This window comes from Platichthys flesus, chromosome 9 (genome assembly GCF_949316205.1).
Source record: "Platichthys flesus chromosome 9, fPlaFle2.1, whole genome shotgun sequence".
NCBI classification, from domain to species: Eukaryota; Metazoa; Chordata; class Actinopteri; order Pleuronectiformes; family Pleuronectidae; genus Platichthys; species Platichthys flesus.
Genome location: NC_084953.1, coordinates 6,260,829 through 6,276,037, shown reverse-complemented (window position 1 = coordinate 6,276,037; position 15,209 = coordinate 6,260,829). Strand labels below are relative to the sequence as shown.

Genomic DNA, 15,209 nt, shown 5'->3' with positions numbered 1-15,209 from the left:
GTCGCTGTCATGGTTCAGGTGGAATCTGCGCAGCGCAGCTCGCTGTCAGTGTAGAGACACATCTGCACCACAGCTGTTTCACACAGGACATCAACTACTGGGAGGAAACCAGTATCTCTCTCCCAGTGAGTTCACTTCATCATCATCACTTTGTTGCGACTTGATGCAAGATGATGAGGATGAAGAGGATGATGAAGGTGGAATGAAAGAAGACATTCATCAGCTGGATAACAACAACAATGGTGCTGTCAGACTGGTTCGGCTGGAGCCGCATGTGATGCCACTCAGTCCCCGGAGGCAGTGACTCCAACGGCGGCTTCCGACAAGCGAGGAGGACGCGATCCTCTCGGCTCCCTGCGGATCTTTTCTTCGCCTCTGGCTCATGTCGCACACGTTGGCCGCGATGGACGAGGGAGCCGCCAGCGAGGCCGTCCCCGATCTGAGAGACATAGAGGCGAAGATCGGCCGGAAGACCCCCGAGGGACTGCTCAGGTGTCTGCGGGAAGAGGCGTCCTCTCTCCGGGGAGACGCCAAGCTGGCAGCCGCGCACGACTCCGGTGCCAAGGAGACGGGGAGGAAGAGTTTGGATGAGAAGATCAGGAAGCTGAAGATGGAGATGGTAAGTGTGTGTGTGTGTGTGTCTGTGTTTGTGTGGGTCTGTGTGCGTGTGTGTGTGTGTGTGTGTCTAACATCTCTGCAGCAGATCACTTTACCATGACTCAGACACAAACAGCAGCAAAGTGCAGGATACTGAATAAGATCTGTTGTAAGGTTAACCCACAGATTACGTCCTGTATAAACATATATCTACAGTTTATATAACTAGCTAGAGCAAGACCGATACATTTGCTTGGCCGATAACATTGGTCGATATGAGTCTTTCACATATTGGTATCTGCGTTTTTGTTTTTGCTGAGACGAAAACTTTTATTTTACACAATAAACAATGCAAGTATTTTCTCGGTTCAAATTCTACAGATAGCTTTCCTTTTATTCGTAGGTATGTGTAATCTAGCAAGGCTACTAATTCTGTCCGTCTGTCTTTATGCGAAACCCAAGTGTATTGTTAACTGCCCGAGAAAGTGCAGTGTCGATTCTGGTGACGTTTGAATCAGCAATACGTTTATTATCAGTAAAAGTGGGTAACGGTAGAATTCGCAGTTGAAAAAAACTAAACGTGTCCATGCTCCCCCTGGTGGAAAAATGACGTAATGACACTGTAATCAGTGATATTTATAACTTGAATGGTCTCAGGTGATAAAACCTGACGACTCCTCCATCTCCGTCACTGACTCGTCACCATGCCAACTGCTTCATACGGCTGTGGTTGCTAGGGAACCGGAGTTGACGATAACAGGCCTCTGTCCTGTGGTGATGTCACTTCTCGTCCCCAATCACAACATTCATATTAATCTGTTTTTATCATCTACAGCTTCACTTCTTTCTCTTTATTCTGGGCCTTGATTTTGGTGTGATGCAGTATAATTGGGCATCAACCACCTCTGGGATGTATTTAAAGAGAGCTGTCGTTTTTTCATTTATTAAACACAGCCATCCGAGGTTTACTCTTGTTCAGTCGAGGTTATTATGAAGAGTATTTCCCTATTAATCTAATATCTCACTGTCAGCTTGTTGACTCAGACCCCACCACCTTTTGTGGTTGTGATAGAGATCACATGCACCGCAATGAATGACCCCCCCCCCCAAAAAAAATAAAACAAAGCAAAGCAAGGTGTCTTCTGAGTTAACTGTGTACATCCCAAAACACATGATCTGATTCTTTCTTCACGCCAGCCTGCGGTCATGTGGTATGCGTTTTTAAGCACGTTAAAATGGACGGGGATTTAAACTGGGACCGAACCAAACCACTTGTCTGGACAGGGACCTTCTCATCAGGCCTTTAATTGAATTTCACAGGGAAAGATAGAATCATTAGGCCGTCACATGGGACTCAAAGAGAAGTTAACTGTTGTAACCTCCAGACACTGGAGTCAGCCAGTTTCTAAGAGCATATCTGACCAATGAGCATGGTTTCTATAAATCTGTCCAGGAGCAGACTGATTAAACCGTGTTAGACATGAATCAGTCCTGCTGCGAAGGAGGGAGGAGGATTGAGAGAGAGAAGAAATAGTGATGAAGGGCTACTTCATGACCATGGGGGATTGAAGCCTCCAGCATAGAGCAGGGCTCTGTGTGTGTGTGTGTATCTGTGTGTGTGTGATTCAGTCATCTGTGAGAGTGGTGTGGTGTAATGAAAGTGCACAAGAAGAGTCTGCACTGCACAGCATTGCACTTAAATCAGAAATCTGCTTAGTAAGATATGCAGTAACACGTGTACAGTGTCTGCAAAGTAAGGCTATCTGACACACACACACACACACACACACACGCACGCACACACACACACACACACACACACAGACACACAGAGGAGTGAGCCAATATCCGCTTCTTTTCTCACTTTGCTTGCACCTTTACGTTTGTGTGAATGTGTCTTGTGTTCCTCATTGATCGTTATTGTGTCTGTATGCGCACAGCATGCTGATGCACGACTGCAGGATGTATGTGTGCGTTTGTGTGTGTGTGTGTATGTTTGTGTGTGTGTATGTGTGTGTTCTATGTTGTCCTCTGTCACCAGCAGAGATGAAATGTTGCTCTGCTTCTTGTTAACTGTCAGGACAAAACAAGACGTTCCGCTGCGTTTCCCCTCCTCCTCCCTCCTCCCTCCTCCCTCCTCCCCCCTCCCTCCTCCTCCCAGTGAACGTTAGACAGGAACAAACAAGCTGCTTTTACCTTTTACTGTAAACTTCATATACAACAACATCTGATGTAAAACACTCTGATGTACGATTGAATTACAAAGTCAGACGGGACTATTGGTTCCCATCTTTAACACATAAAGAGTCTTTTGAAGTCTTTGCCTTATGTCTCTAAAGGAACTAACTGTGACTAATAAAGAAAACAGTTCAGTGTAACATGATGCCTCCGCAGAGAACTTTCATCTCCTTGAACTGGGGGGAATTGGTTTCTTCAGTAATTTAGTGTATTTTGGAAAAAAACGAAATCTTTCAGTTTCAAACAGTCACAGTGACTCAGTCAAACCTACTGGTTCATTATGATAATGCTGGAAAAACAACTTACTGTAAACAACTAGAATGAATCTCAGTAGAGTGCATCCCTCATCTTAAACTCACTCGTAGATATTAGTCCTCTAAATACTTTTATTTTACATATCCCTGTATGTGAGCCCTGTTCCTGATCCACACCATAATGTGATGGGCTTTTCCCTGACTCATACCACATCCTTCTGCCATTTTTTCGTGGTTGTGTGTCCCGTAACTTTTGTGTAATCCTGTTCACAAACAAAAGATGAAAACATAACCTCCTTGGCGAAGGGGACAGAGAAAATACAAATTTTTGCATGATTGATTCATTGTGTTTATTTTGAACAAACTAAATGTCATCCTATTTCTAGCACTGATGTATAGAAGTAATAAAAGATGATGAGGATGAAGATGTGACGCCGTGCGACATCTACCTCTTGCACACTGTGCGACTCTCGCTGCGTATGTCTCACTCAGTGCAGTTTACACACTCTACACTCATCTAAACAGATTTACTGGATGCAGAGACGCTCCTTTAAAACCACAGACGACTGGTAGTCTGCCAGACACGCACATGCAACCACACACGTACGCACACACACACACGCACACACACACACTACCAGCTGCTTTGTACATTTTATTCATGCAGCAGCACCACCTGCATTTTAAACAATCGAAGGGCAAACGTTGTCTCTTTGCCAGGGAAATGTCACTCTCCCTTTTTCTTTCTGTTACGTTTCCCTGTCCCTCTCTGTCTCTGTCTTTCACCTCTGGGCAGATGAATGTCAGTGCAAAGTCAGCTTTGGGGGCAGAGCTGAACTGAAGCTGATTAAATCTTCTCTCTCTGTCTGGCTCCTCGGGCTTCATCTCCTCACAGATGATGTCAGGGCAGGACTATCGAACTAAACTACTGTTAAACAAGCGGAGCTCCTTTATTCGTCCATCACGTCTAGTTCTCTGTGTTTCATCTCCTCTCTCTCTGTCGGTGTTTGACCAGGAAACCTGAATGAACTTCTCAGGTTTAACAGCAGCTGGAGAATTTTATTTATTTATCGACTGCATAAGAGGAAATTCTCAATCAGGGGTTTTACACTAACCTCCATTACGTTGTGTCGTCACTTGTTTGACAGTTTTTATAAAGATAGATCGACAACAGGGAGAGTTGGCCAGTGTTTACTCTTCAGTCACCTGTCCCTCAGAATCTATTGTGCGAGAGAGCGACATTTGTGTTTATTGTACGTGCACCCCCGTCACTGCCTTGGATATCATACATTCCCCTCAGAAACACTGCAGGGAGACTGAAACAAATTCCTGGATATATTCTTACAGATCCACTCCAAAATTGATAGGGTTGTTTCCTGACTCATGCAGCACCCTGCCACAAAGTATTGCACATTTTCCCCAGTTTATGCTTCAATCTCATGAAACATTTAATCTCTTTTAAGTCTATCTTGGACTGTACAATGAAACCCTGCATGTTTCCATCCAAAAAAAGAGTAGAGTAGGAACAAGATGATGCCTCGGAAAGAAAAAACTGGAAGTGCAATGGACACAGAGACAGAAATGACCAAATGGGTCAGAACTAGAGAACAAAGACGACGGGTAGATATTCCGACAGCATTCAGAGATGAGAACAGACAGATGGAGCTGCAGGGGCGTCCTGCTGCTGTGGGACGGAGACTGGAGGGATGCTGCAAGGACGCCGTATGTCTTCAGAGCGCCCGGGGTTCGGTCTGGAAGGTGAAACGACAGACAAGCGACACCAGAGGACACGAGAAAGAGAGGGAGCAAGACTGTGTTTACTGTTGTGTGTGTATGGGAGAATGTGTGTGTGTGTGTGTGTGTGTGTTTGTATGTGTGTGTTGGTGCTGGCAGTGATTCAGCAGTCTGTGAGGTGGCTGGGTGACATTGAGAAGCTGTTATTGCCTCACGGGAGACTGCGTCACGGATCAGGCTGCAGTGGTGCACACGTCATCACATGTGCTGTATCATGAATGACCGGACCGTCTGTGTTGAGACACTTGAGTTTGTCAGAGCTGGATTTAAACGGAGCCCCTTGATTTTGGCACATTAAACAGAAACGTGTTTACTAGAACATCCAGGATAAAGGACAATTCAGCTGCATTGCAACTGGTGATTGATTGTCATCGTGGTTTATGGTTTGGATAACATTGCAATGGCCAGAATAATTGATGAGTGCATTGCTCAACTTGAGACTGGGTGTAAACAAGCCAACAATGTTGTTCTTATTCCAGATTAGAATGAACCAGTGCAGTGTCCCTGTTTCAAACCTGCCTGATGTAATGGGCTGTGTAAATGCTGGCTGCAGCTATTCTTTCTGAAACTGTAAAAGGGACCTGCAGTAATTCAGCTGCACTCAGTACGCAGAACCTGAAGTGCAGGATCAGTTGCTGTGGCCCTTCTTGTGAACTAGATCGACTGTGATGGACAATGTCACCTGCTCTGATGAGTACTATCGGCCGCTGCCACATTGCGGTCGCCATTTTACTCAATTTATTAAGCATAGCACGTATCCACATCCCACTGCTCTCCCTTTGGGCTCTTATTAATCCACAGGTCAAGTGTGAAGCCAATAAGACGAGCGGTTCTCATGCCTTCCACATACAGACAGAAAGAGCTGTGGTTTAGGAGTTAGAGCCAGTGTCCTCTAACCAGAAGGTTTGATGGTTCAATCCCAGTCCTCCAAGATACTGAACCCCTAATTGTACCTTCTCATAGAGAAAGGGCTGCACGTTAATGCACTGTATGAATGTTTGTATGACTGTAAGACTGTACTGTAAAGTGCTTTGAGTGGTCCTGAAGACTAGAACAGTGCTTTCTAAATAGACCATTCACCAGACCATATATAGAGATACAGATAGAAGGCCAGGGTTAGGAAAGTAAGGCCCAGGTTCCAGCAACTTAATGGTTTGACTTCATCAGGCCATGTGTTATTTGACAATAAGAAATATCCTGTTTGAAGAGCAGAGCATCTGGAGTTATTCTTGTGGTTTTGTTTCTCCTTGATGTCGTTGGTGGGAAGATAAATTATGTCTTGTTGTTGGAAAATATGTGTCAATTCTGCAGCAGCTGTTGCCCCAATTTGTGCGTCTGGTGTGATCATGTATGAGAACGATCTCAGCCTGCAGCTCACCAAGGCTCATTGTCCTAACATGTGAAGCAGAACACTGACCCACAATTGACAGAGCAGATATTTTAACAAAATATCCATAACTTAAACAATCAGAAGAAGCTTAAAGCTGAAGTGTAGTTCAGGGCAGTCAGGGCATCCACACACACACACACACACACACTAGTATGTATCAGATATTAGAGGCAGGAAAATTAGCTTTCCAGAATCCTGTGGCTCAGTCAGGATGTGGCCTCATGCCCGAGGAGAGAAACTGAAATCTGCTTGGTTGTGTATTCGATGTCCGAAAAATGAGAAAAGACGATTAATGGTGTTTGAGTCCCCGAGGCTGCATAGTCCCCCCCCCCCCCCCCACACTCTCATCCTGACTGCTGTCACATTAAAACCTTTTGGCCCCAATTTGACCTTTTTCATTTGACAGGGTCGTGTCTTTAACGAGTGTGTTTGACTCCACTGCATCATAACGGGGACAGAAGCTCCTTGTGCAGCAGCATTACACAATGCAAGAGACTGCTGCATGAATGTAGATGCATGTAGGCGTTTTGAATTACACAAGGAAATATGTACAATATAACAGATTTTTAAGAGAAGCATTTTTAAACAATATTATCGACAGTTACTATTAAAATGTGTATTATTTGTGTATTTCCAATTTTAATTCATTAATAAAACTGTTGGAAACTGTGATAAATAATGATAAATACTCGTAACAGTTTCCCAAAGCCCAACATTCACTTTTCATGCAGCACAATCACAACCCATTTTAAACACGTGTACTTTATGTCTGTTTAAATACAGCTTTCCCACATTAGATGAATGCAGTTGGAGGAAAGCTGGGAGCGTGGAGCTTCGTTAGCGTCGTGCCACCTCAGCGCTGACGGGCACAAAGCTACTTTTACTGCCATCCTCATTAGAGTCTGTGCCTGAAACCCTGAAACCTCAAACCTGAAACCCGCCCAACTAAATGTCTGTGTGCCAAGATGCCAGCTGGTTTACTGTCTCCTTCTCACACACACACAGACACACACACACACACAAAAAGCTGTGGTTTTTGGCGAGCTGCTCTTATTCATCAGGCACTCCATCTTTTTTGTGTGTCATGTACTGTGAAGATGGATGTACCATACGAATGTGTGTATATATATATAGAATCTACATTTCTTTGCCCTTCATGAGATGTTGGTGCGTTTGCATGGAGTTTGCTCTCCTCATGTGTTTGTGTGTGTTTTCCTTCTACATACAAAAGACATGCAGATTGTTGTCTGGTTGATTGGAGACTCTAAATTGGTTGGGATTGCCTCCAGCTCCCCAGAAGGACGGATGTTTGTATTGTCCATAAAATTGTCTTGAATGTGAGCTCAATTAAATCAATTGACGATGTCGATACTTAGAACAATATTAAGTCATTGTATAACTATCCCTCTTTGTGTGAATTTAAATGATTTTAAGGGCCCGACGAGGTGAATTCATTTGAATTTTGTTTTACAAAAAATCTTAATATTAAGAAAAGTCGGGGAAAAACATAATTTTGTAGGACAATTCTTTTTTTCTACGTTCTCCCATTTATCATCTTATGACTCCTCACATTTATCTTTAGGGATTTTGACGTCCAGGCTGGTAACCACTGATCTAAATCTGTTTCCCACACTGTGGTTCGCCTGGTACTAAGAAAGATGGATATGCTGAAGTGTTTTTTCTCTGCAGCCTCACTGTCCAGACGGGTTAAAACAAAGGTCCACCACCACCTACACACAGTGATGATGTAAGAGGGATCAGTAATTTCCATTCATACGAAGTTCCTTGTAGAAGAAAGAACACAAGACTCTTAACCATACTTTTCTTTTGTCTAGAGGAAATACAGATCAATCATGACAGGAAAAAAATATGGCTCCACTGGATGTATCTCTATCAAGAGAAAAGTGTCTTGTCAGGTTTAAACAATCAATATGTTCCTCTCTGTTTTATTGACATGACCGGAGAGGGCACGGGGGAATAAGAGAGCGACATCGTGACTCAAGGGTCAGCAAAGGTCTTAGCAGCTCATGGTCCTGGCACAATATATGCAGATATAAATGCTCCATTTATAGCTGGATTCTTATGACTGTGCTTCCTGTCCACTTTATTTTATTGGCATGATAACATCAAGTATTAACAAGTGCACAAATCTATGTATTGATCCGATACCACGTCTTTAAAGTATATCCGTTTCACCCTCGTAAAACTTGTGTAGTATTTGTGTTTGGTACTAGAAAGAAAATCCCAAAGAGCTCAGAAAATGTAATATCATTTCTTAGTGACAGATAGAAACCTAAAGTAATGAAGAGGAAACATTGTGTGAATGAACTGAGAAATAATGAGAGGCTGAGGTCTGCAGTGATCTGCAGAGAGAGAGAGAGAGAGAGAGAGAGAGAGATAGAGAGAGAGAGAGAGAGAGAGGTTGAGACTGAGTGTCGGTGCTGTATATCACCTCCTGGCCCGGCACTCCACCGCAGACCTCTGCTAATGCGTTCTGCGGAGGAATTTTCCATGACTGAAGCCATCTTTTTCTTCTTATTCACCATCGAGCTTCTCCGGCCTCCCCTCACACACGTCACCTTTCTGATTAATCATTTTGAGCTTCATCTATTTGGACCAGATGACGTTGTGATGAGTAAATAACTATTAGAACAATTTACATGACATTAAGCGGTGATTTATAAAACCTTGTTTATAGATTGTGGTGTTTTACTTTTCAAATGTGTCATACTTTCCACTGTATCACATTTCTCTCTCTCCTAGCGTCATATTTCTTTGTTAACACGGTTAAACAGATTAATCTAATCTTCATTTACGTCGACTTAAACCTTTTCTCATTTCTCTCATTTCTGTCTTTGTGCTTTTCCTATTCCGTTTCCACGCTGCAAGTTGCAGCACACTGTTTAATCGGCCTGCCAGCTACTATGTTACTTCCAATTATGGTTATCTGAAGGGTTTAATAGCATTTTAATGGTGTTTGCACGCAACACAGGAGCCAACGCTCACTGCTTGAAATAAATATCTGCAGAGTCCTGGGGGTTCAGCAAGTTTCAGTGTGTGTCTGGCTCTAATTGATCTCCTGTTGCAAACTCCAAAATAAGCACAAAAAATAAATGAGATCCTGACGTTGATGTTTCCATGTTATCTCATCCATTTCCTCCTTTTTTATTTCTCCATAGGCCCACTTGCGCTCAGTGGACGTGAAGCTCCTGCAGCAGCTGCTGGCGGTGCATGAAGGCATCGAGGCAGTGAAGTGGCTGCTGGAGGAGCGCAGCACGATGACCAGCCGGTGTAGCAGCCTCACGGGCAGCCAGTACAGCCTGGGCGAGGGCCCCGACACGTCCTGGAGAGGCTCCTGGAGCAGCCTGCAGGACCCAAATGACAAGCTGGACAACATCTCCATCGGCAGCTACCTGGACACCCTGGCGGACGACATGGATGAGTACTGCCCGTCCAGTTCCGAGTCGGTCATCTGCTCCGCCACTCCGCTGGTTTCAGAGGCTGCCCCTGGGGGCCGGACAGGGGGAGGCCTCGTGGCCCCGGTCACGGCAGCTGGAGCTGGGGTAGGGGTGAGGTCTGTAACTGGGGCCGTTGTTGGGATTCGGGCAGGGACAAAGGAGAATGGAGTTGGGGCTGGAAATGGTACAGAGTTGAAAGGTACACTAGGGACTGCGGTTACCAGCGCTGTCACTGGGACTGCAGCTGGAAAACCAGCTGTTCCCATCAACTCTGCTCGAGCCAAGTCTGAGGGCCCCAAGCAGGACGCTCCAGTGTGGACCAAGGCAGCAGAGACGGGCAAAGGAATCCCTGTTAAAAAGGACAATATCAAGGCACAATCTATCAAGGTTAACGGCATCCATGAGAAACCATCGGCACAATCTGGAAGCCCGACCCGCCCCAGTCTCACTGATAGACAGGGAACCAGCCAGAGCCCCAAACTCAAACCCTATAGAAACGGCAAAATCGAGTTCGATAGTTGCAAAATGAACGGCAAAATGCACATGGAGTACGACGCGCACTGGCGCTGGGTGCAGTCACAGGAAGACGTGACGTTTTTGTAGGTTAATAACAGACGGTGCCAAATTCACTGTTGACTCCTTCCTCTGTAACGTCCAAGGTGAGAAGAGGAGTGAACTGCTGTGGTGAAGAACAGAGGATGAGGGTTTCTTTGGTGAAAGACACTGGGTTTAAAAGACAAAGACGAACGTGTTCTGTTCTATTCTTCCCTCTTACAGCACTAACTTTCTACAAAACATTGATGTCAGTATTAAGATGGATGCACATTACAGGACTTTAACCATCGTCAGTTAAAGCGGGGCTGCCTCAAACCAACTTTTGTTTAAAAATTTAAAAAATCCTGTGTCATAAATTCTTCTCAGGGTCTTTCTTTGCATTCCCTGATTTTTATTTTATTTTATTTTATTTTATTTTCCCTAGAAATAAAGCACAGATCACAGATGAGGGAGAACAGAGAAGTATTAACCAATGAACATTTCAAGATTTAAATTTAAATATAACTTTCTCATATTCGCCCAAATAATAATTCCCCATAAGTAAAAAATACTCTGAACTCAAAACCCTTAAAACAGAGAGGGCTCTGCATGTCCTGTTAGCTCCCTACTATTTTGTTTTGACCCCTGAAAGTGAAACAAATATGGCCTCTCATTACCGATTATGGCCTCTATAGCTTTTCAAGTTTTTTTAAAATTCCAAATCATTTAAAAAGAAGAAAGCAGACGATCCAGGATTTCACAAATAAAAAAAGAAGAATCCAAAAATAGACGTCTGTCCCATTAATGTCTGGAATACAATTGATCATATAGACGATGTGACTGTACACTTCCAATGGTTATAGCCAGTATTGCTTGATCAAGTATTAGCAAAAAAAGTGAATTAAGTATATCTGTGTGTTTCTCTTTGAAAACGTCCCTAAACAACAGTAGAAGATAAGAAACACATGGAGGACCGAGCACTGGGATAAGTTAACGTCTCCCTCCATGAGAAATAATGTCCCCCCCGCTGTTAGCGTCGGTGTCTTTGTTGAGCTTGAATGATGAACTAATCCTCTACAATATTATATATTCACTGAATTGCAATACAGCTACTCTGTGCACCAGGTACTTAGACGTGACCAGTTGTACGCAAATACTGAATATGGCTGAATATTTGTTTTGATCTGGTAATCTGTGTTAGTTTGGAACTGCAGTCGTTGTGCCTGATTGGTGTAAAACTTTACTGCGTAGTATGCCTGTGCTTTCCCTCCTGAGACGAGTGCACTGTCGATTTGATAATCTGTGGTTTGTTGACCGATTTTTTCAAAAATTATATCTGGCCGCTACTTTGGTAAATGTTGCTGGGTGGTAAATGTGTCGTGTTGGCTGCGTGTATATATGCATGCCCTGCGCCGAGAGCTTTAATGGCCGAACTGTGAGAAATCGACAAATCAGAGCAGAGAAGCAATATTTCTTGAAGACTTTCGACTGGTTTACTTAAGTCGCCTCTTCTAAACAAATGAAAACGCAAATTTTTCTTCAGGAGTTCGAAAGAGTACTGACAGGGAGTGTGTGTGTTCATTTGTGTGTGTGTGTGTGTGTGTCAGACAGACACCGACTGCCTGAGCACAGCCGGCCTGTCAGGATCGGATAAGAATAGACCAGTCCCAAAGCTCTTCAAGCGTTTCCATCTCCCTCACCACATCGTTACTACACCTCGTCCCAGTCTGCAATAAGTCACTTTAATGCAGCAGGAGTAGTGGAACACATTTAATAAATACAGGACATATTACATAATCATAACTGTGGAAATAACAAAGGTTTGGCACAACCCCTCCCTGTCTCAGCGCGTCAAGCTAACCCCAAAGTGAATTTCTTCCTTCCCTTATGTGGACTTCTGAACCTCTCTTTGTTCTCAGTGCTGGGAATTGTTTGAATCTCTCAGTTCTCGTTCCAGTGCAGCATGTGCAGCGATCAGCTTTGACACCGATACAGAGCCAATGTTTTTTTTTATACCAGAACAGACACGCTAGGCAGTTTTCCTCCAAAACCTAATCCTTTTTCAGCCTAAAGGTCAGAGGCCTTTTTAATGCAAGCATTTCCTGCATGTTTAACTAATCGATCATTAGCTGAGCCATCCTCTCTTAATTTTTCCTTGTTGTTACAATTACCAGTGTTTTTTTGTCGCATGGTACATGTACTTAATAACGGGTCAGATTATCTAAAAATGTGGAGTAATGTTTGTGAAAATGTTTCCAGAATGTCAGACAGTGGTGACGCAGGTTTTCTTGCCGGCAAACAAAAGTGTTGAAGAGAATGACTAAGAGATGTGTTTGGCAAACGTACTCCTCGCTGACAAATACAAAAGGGAAGTTTCTGGAAGGGAAAACTTCTCAGAATCCGGTAAAGAGCAAAGCAGAGGAGCGGGGGGGTCAGATTAATTTGAAATTTTAAGTAATATTTTGAAGCCATGGATCCAAAACTTGGACAGGTTTCGCATTTAATTTTGAAACTCCCGGTGGTTCCTAGTTTCTCGTACTGTGCCGATAAGGTTTATGAGTTCGTTTGTGAGTAGGTTTATGCTGGAAAAATGGTCTTGAATCTGCACCTGATGGCTCGAGGCTGTAGAGTCCTAAAATCAGATGTTATGGATTTGTTTTGAAATACAAAAACAGTTTAGCTTAACTTTGTTTAACTTCATGTGACAAAGGCTTTGAGATGTTTGGCAAACGTAATGTTGGCTGAGAATAGAAACTGAGTGGAGGTTCAACTGCCAGTGTTTTTGGTGTTGCATGGTACATGTAGTAGTTAATGGGTCAGATTACCTTGAAAGCTGAAGTAAAACCTGTGTACTTTGCTTTGATATGCAGTTAAATCCAAACTTGACCGTTTCCTGACATCTGTACTTCAACAGAGAGGTTGAGGGAACATTCATGGCTGCTTGGATCCGGTTTCTTCACCAGTTAACTGCCACAATGCTTCCATAAGTACTTTATAAAACGTCAACTTGAAGTCAACTCGCTGGCTGTACAGAGTTTTCATCTCCACACGCAGCTACAGAGAGATGTTAAACTCGGCATCTCCGTTAGTTTGAACCACTGAAGTGTTTCCTCTCTACTCCTACGACCTCCTCCTGCCTTTTCTTTTCATCCCACTTTCCACCACCGCACTGCCTGGATGGAAATGTTCACTCTGTGCCAACACACACACACACACACACACATCACGCACACACAATGCCCTCACTGGAGACAGCACCATAAAACCAGTAGAAACAGGCCAGTAGGAAAAGTGAGCCGAGACTGGACCTTGGACTCTTGGACGAGTTGGAACAATCCTTCCCTTCGCTCTCAACACAAATAGAACATCTACCGTTTCTCTGGACGAGTGTTTCAGACATCATCCTGCCGCGGTGAAGACGTGAAGTCATCCGAGGCCTCCCTCCCTTTTGAACATATGTGCTGGCTGTAAACCAGTATGGCATGCCGATGAGAGACTGCTCTGCTGGTTTGTGGTTTTCTTTCCAAATTAGCTCGACCGTATAGGGAGAAAGAAAAGCATTTTAGTGCAGGGAGCAAAGCTGTAAAACACATTACATCAGGCTATAGTGTGTCTCTCTGACGATAAACTGCAGCCCCCTGATACTTTAATGTGTTTCCACAGGGCACATCCAGGCTAAAAATGGAATATCAACATTGTTTTAACAGCTCTTTAGTGAAGATTTGAGACCGACTAGGTGCCAGGATGAATTGCTTGTGGTCTGAAGGAGAGGGATGATATGAGTGGAAGTGTTACTCTCTGGCACGTTGGTGGAAAAAAATATATTCCTTCATTACTTTGTAGACTTTGCAGACTTTTTAGAATGTTTGTGACGTCCAGGGTTTATTAGATGCCCAGTGCATGATGTCATTCAGGTTTTAGGTGCCAGTCCCTCCAGTTATTCTGCTATTTTTCTCCCCCTGCTTCATTCAGTGTCTCAGTTTACCTCCGTTTACCTTTGCTTGCCAGTTTTGGCCCTTTTTACCTCCGAGAAGCCAAAACACCGGCCGTTTGTGTCTCTCCGGTGGCAGAGTGCATTGTGGGAGAAGGTGATCCGGGCAGTGCAGCAAACCGCATGCAGCTGTGAAGCTTCCGACCCGGTGCCCTGCTGTTTTCTTCCTCCCTCTTGTATGCACACACACACACACACACACACAGTTTAGCCTGGCACTCACGTGTCTGTAGATACCTGACCGCTCCTCAGAGGGAGACATTATTATGCATTTTCGTCCCCTTGATTCTTATTTATATTTTATCCCTGTGTGTGTGTGTGTGTTTGTGTGTGTGTGTGTGTGAGTGTGTGTCTGTGTGTGTGTGTCTAAGCTTAGAGGATTGGAATATAAAAGCCACGGAGCGACTGCAGCACACTGGATCAGTCAAAATCAATATCTTGCTCGTGTGAGTGGAACTTTTATTTTTGTCCTAATCACAAGCTGCATTTTGTTGTTATCTTGTTATGCAATGCGCCCTGAGAAATGTTTTGTTTTCTTTGTAAAGTGGAAATGTTCAAAAGTACCTGATTGTGTTCGTTGATGTGGAGAATTATATTATGCAGTGTATAAATTATACAAGCTTATCCAATGAATAAAGGTATTTTAAATGTTTTACTTGTGCTTTTGTTTGTTTGTCAGCAAGATAACACAAAAAATACTGAGCAGTTGTTTCCACAAAACTTAATAACAGGTCTATAGGGAATAATTAGTGGATCTTGATTCAAACTTAATTGTATTTTCAAGGGACTGATATTTATGAGTGCGTTATCCAAATACAAATCTAGAGAAATTAAATGCAGTTTCTAAAGTGGACTGTTTAGCCTCGGGCACACCACTGACTGTCGCTCAAGTTCACATATCAAATAGCATCGTGGCTGATTCCAGAAGTGAAACATCCCATTCAGCATGTTTG

General features: G+C 43.6%; 1 protein-coding gene across 1 annotated transcript; it reads left to right on the top strand.

Moving 5' to 3' along the window:
• Nucleotides 1-14,908, top strand: lurap1 (leucine rich adaptor protein 1). The gene is made up of 2 exons (XM_062396327.1): nt 1-619; nt 9,453-14,908. The coding sequence occupies exons 1-2, from the start codon at nt 383-385 to the stop codon at nt 10,332-10,334; spliced, it is 1,119 nt and encodes a 372-aa protein (XP_062252311.1). The 5' UTR covers nt 1-382; the 3' UTR covers nt 10,335-14,908.
• The last annotated feature ends 301 nt before the right edge of the window (nt 14,909-15,209 follow it).

Excerpts from the sequence above, each read along its gene's own strand:
- lurap1 (XM_062396327.1), top strand. The coding sequence starts at position 383 with ATGTCGCACACGTTGGCCGCGATGGACGAGGGAGCCGCCAGCGAGGCC. Across the intron at positions 620-9,452 it reads GGAAGCTGAAGATGGAGATG|GCCCACTTGCGCTCAGTGGA; the intron begins GTAAGTGTGTGT and ends ATTTCTCCATAG.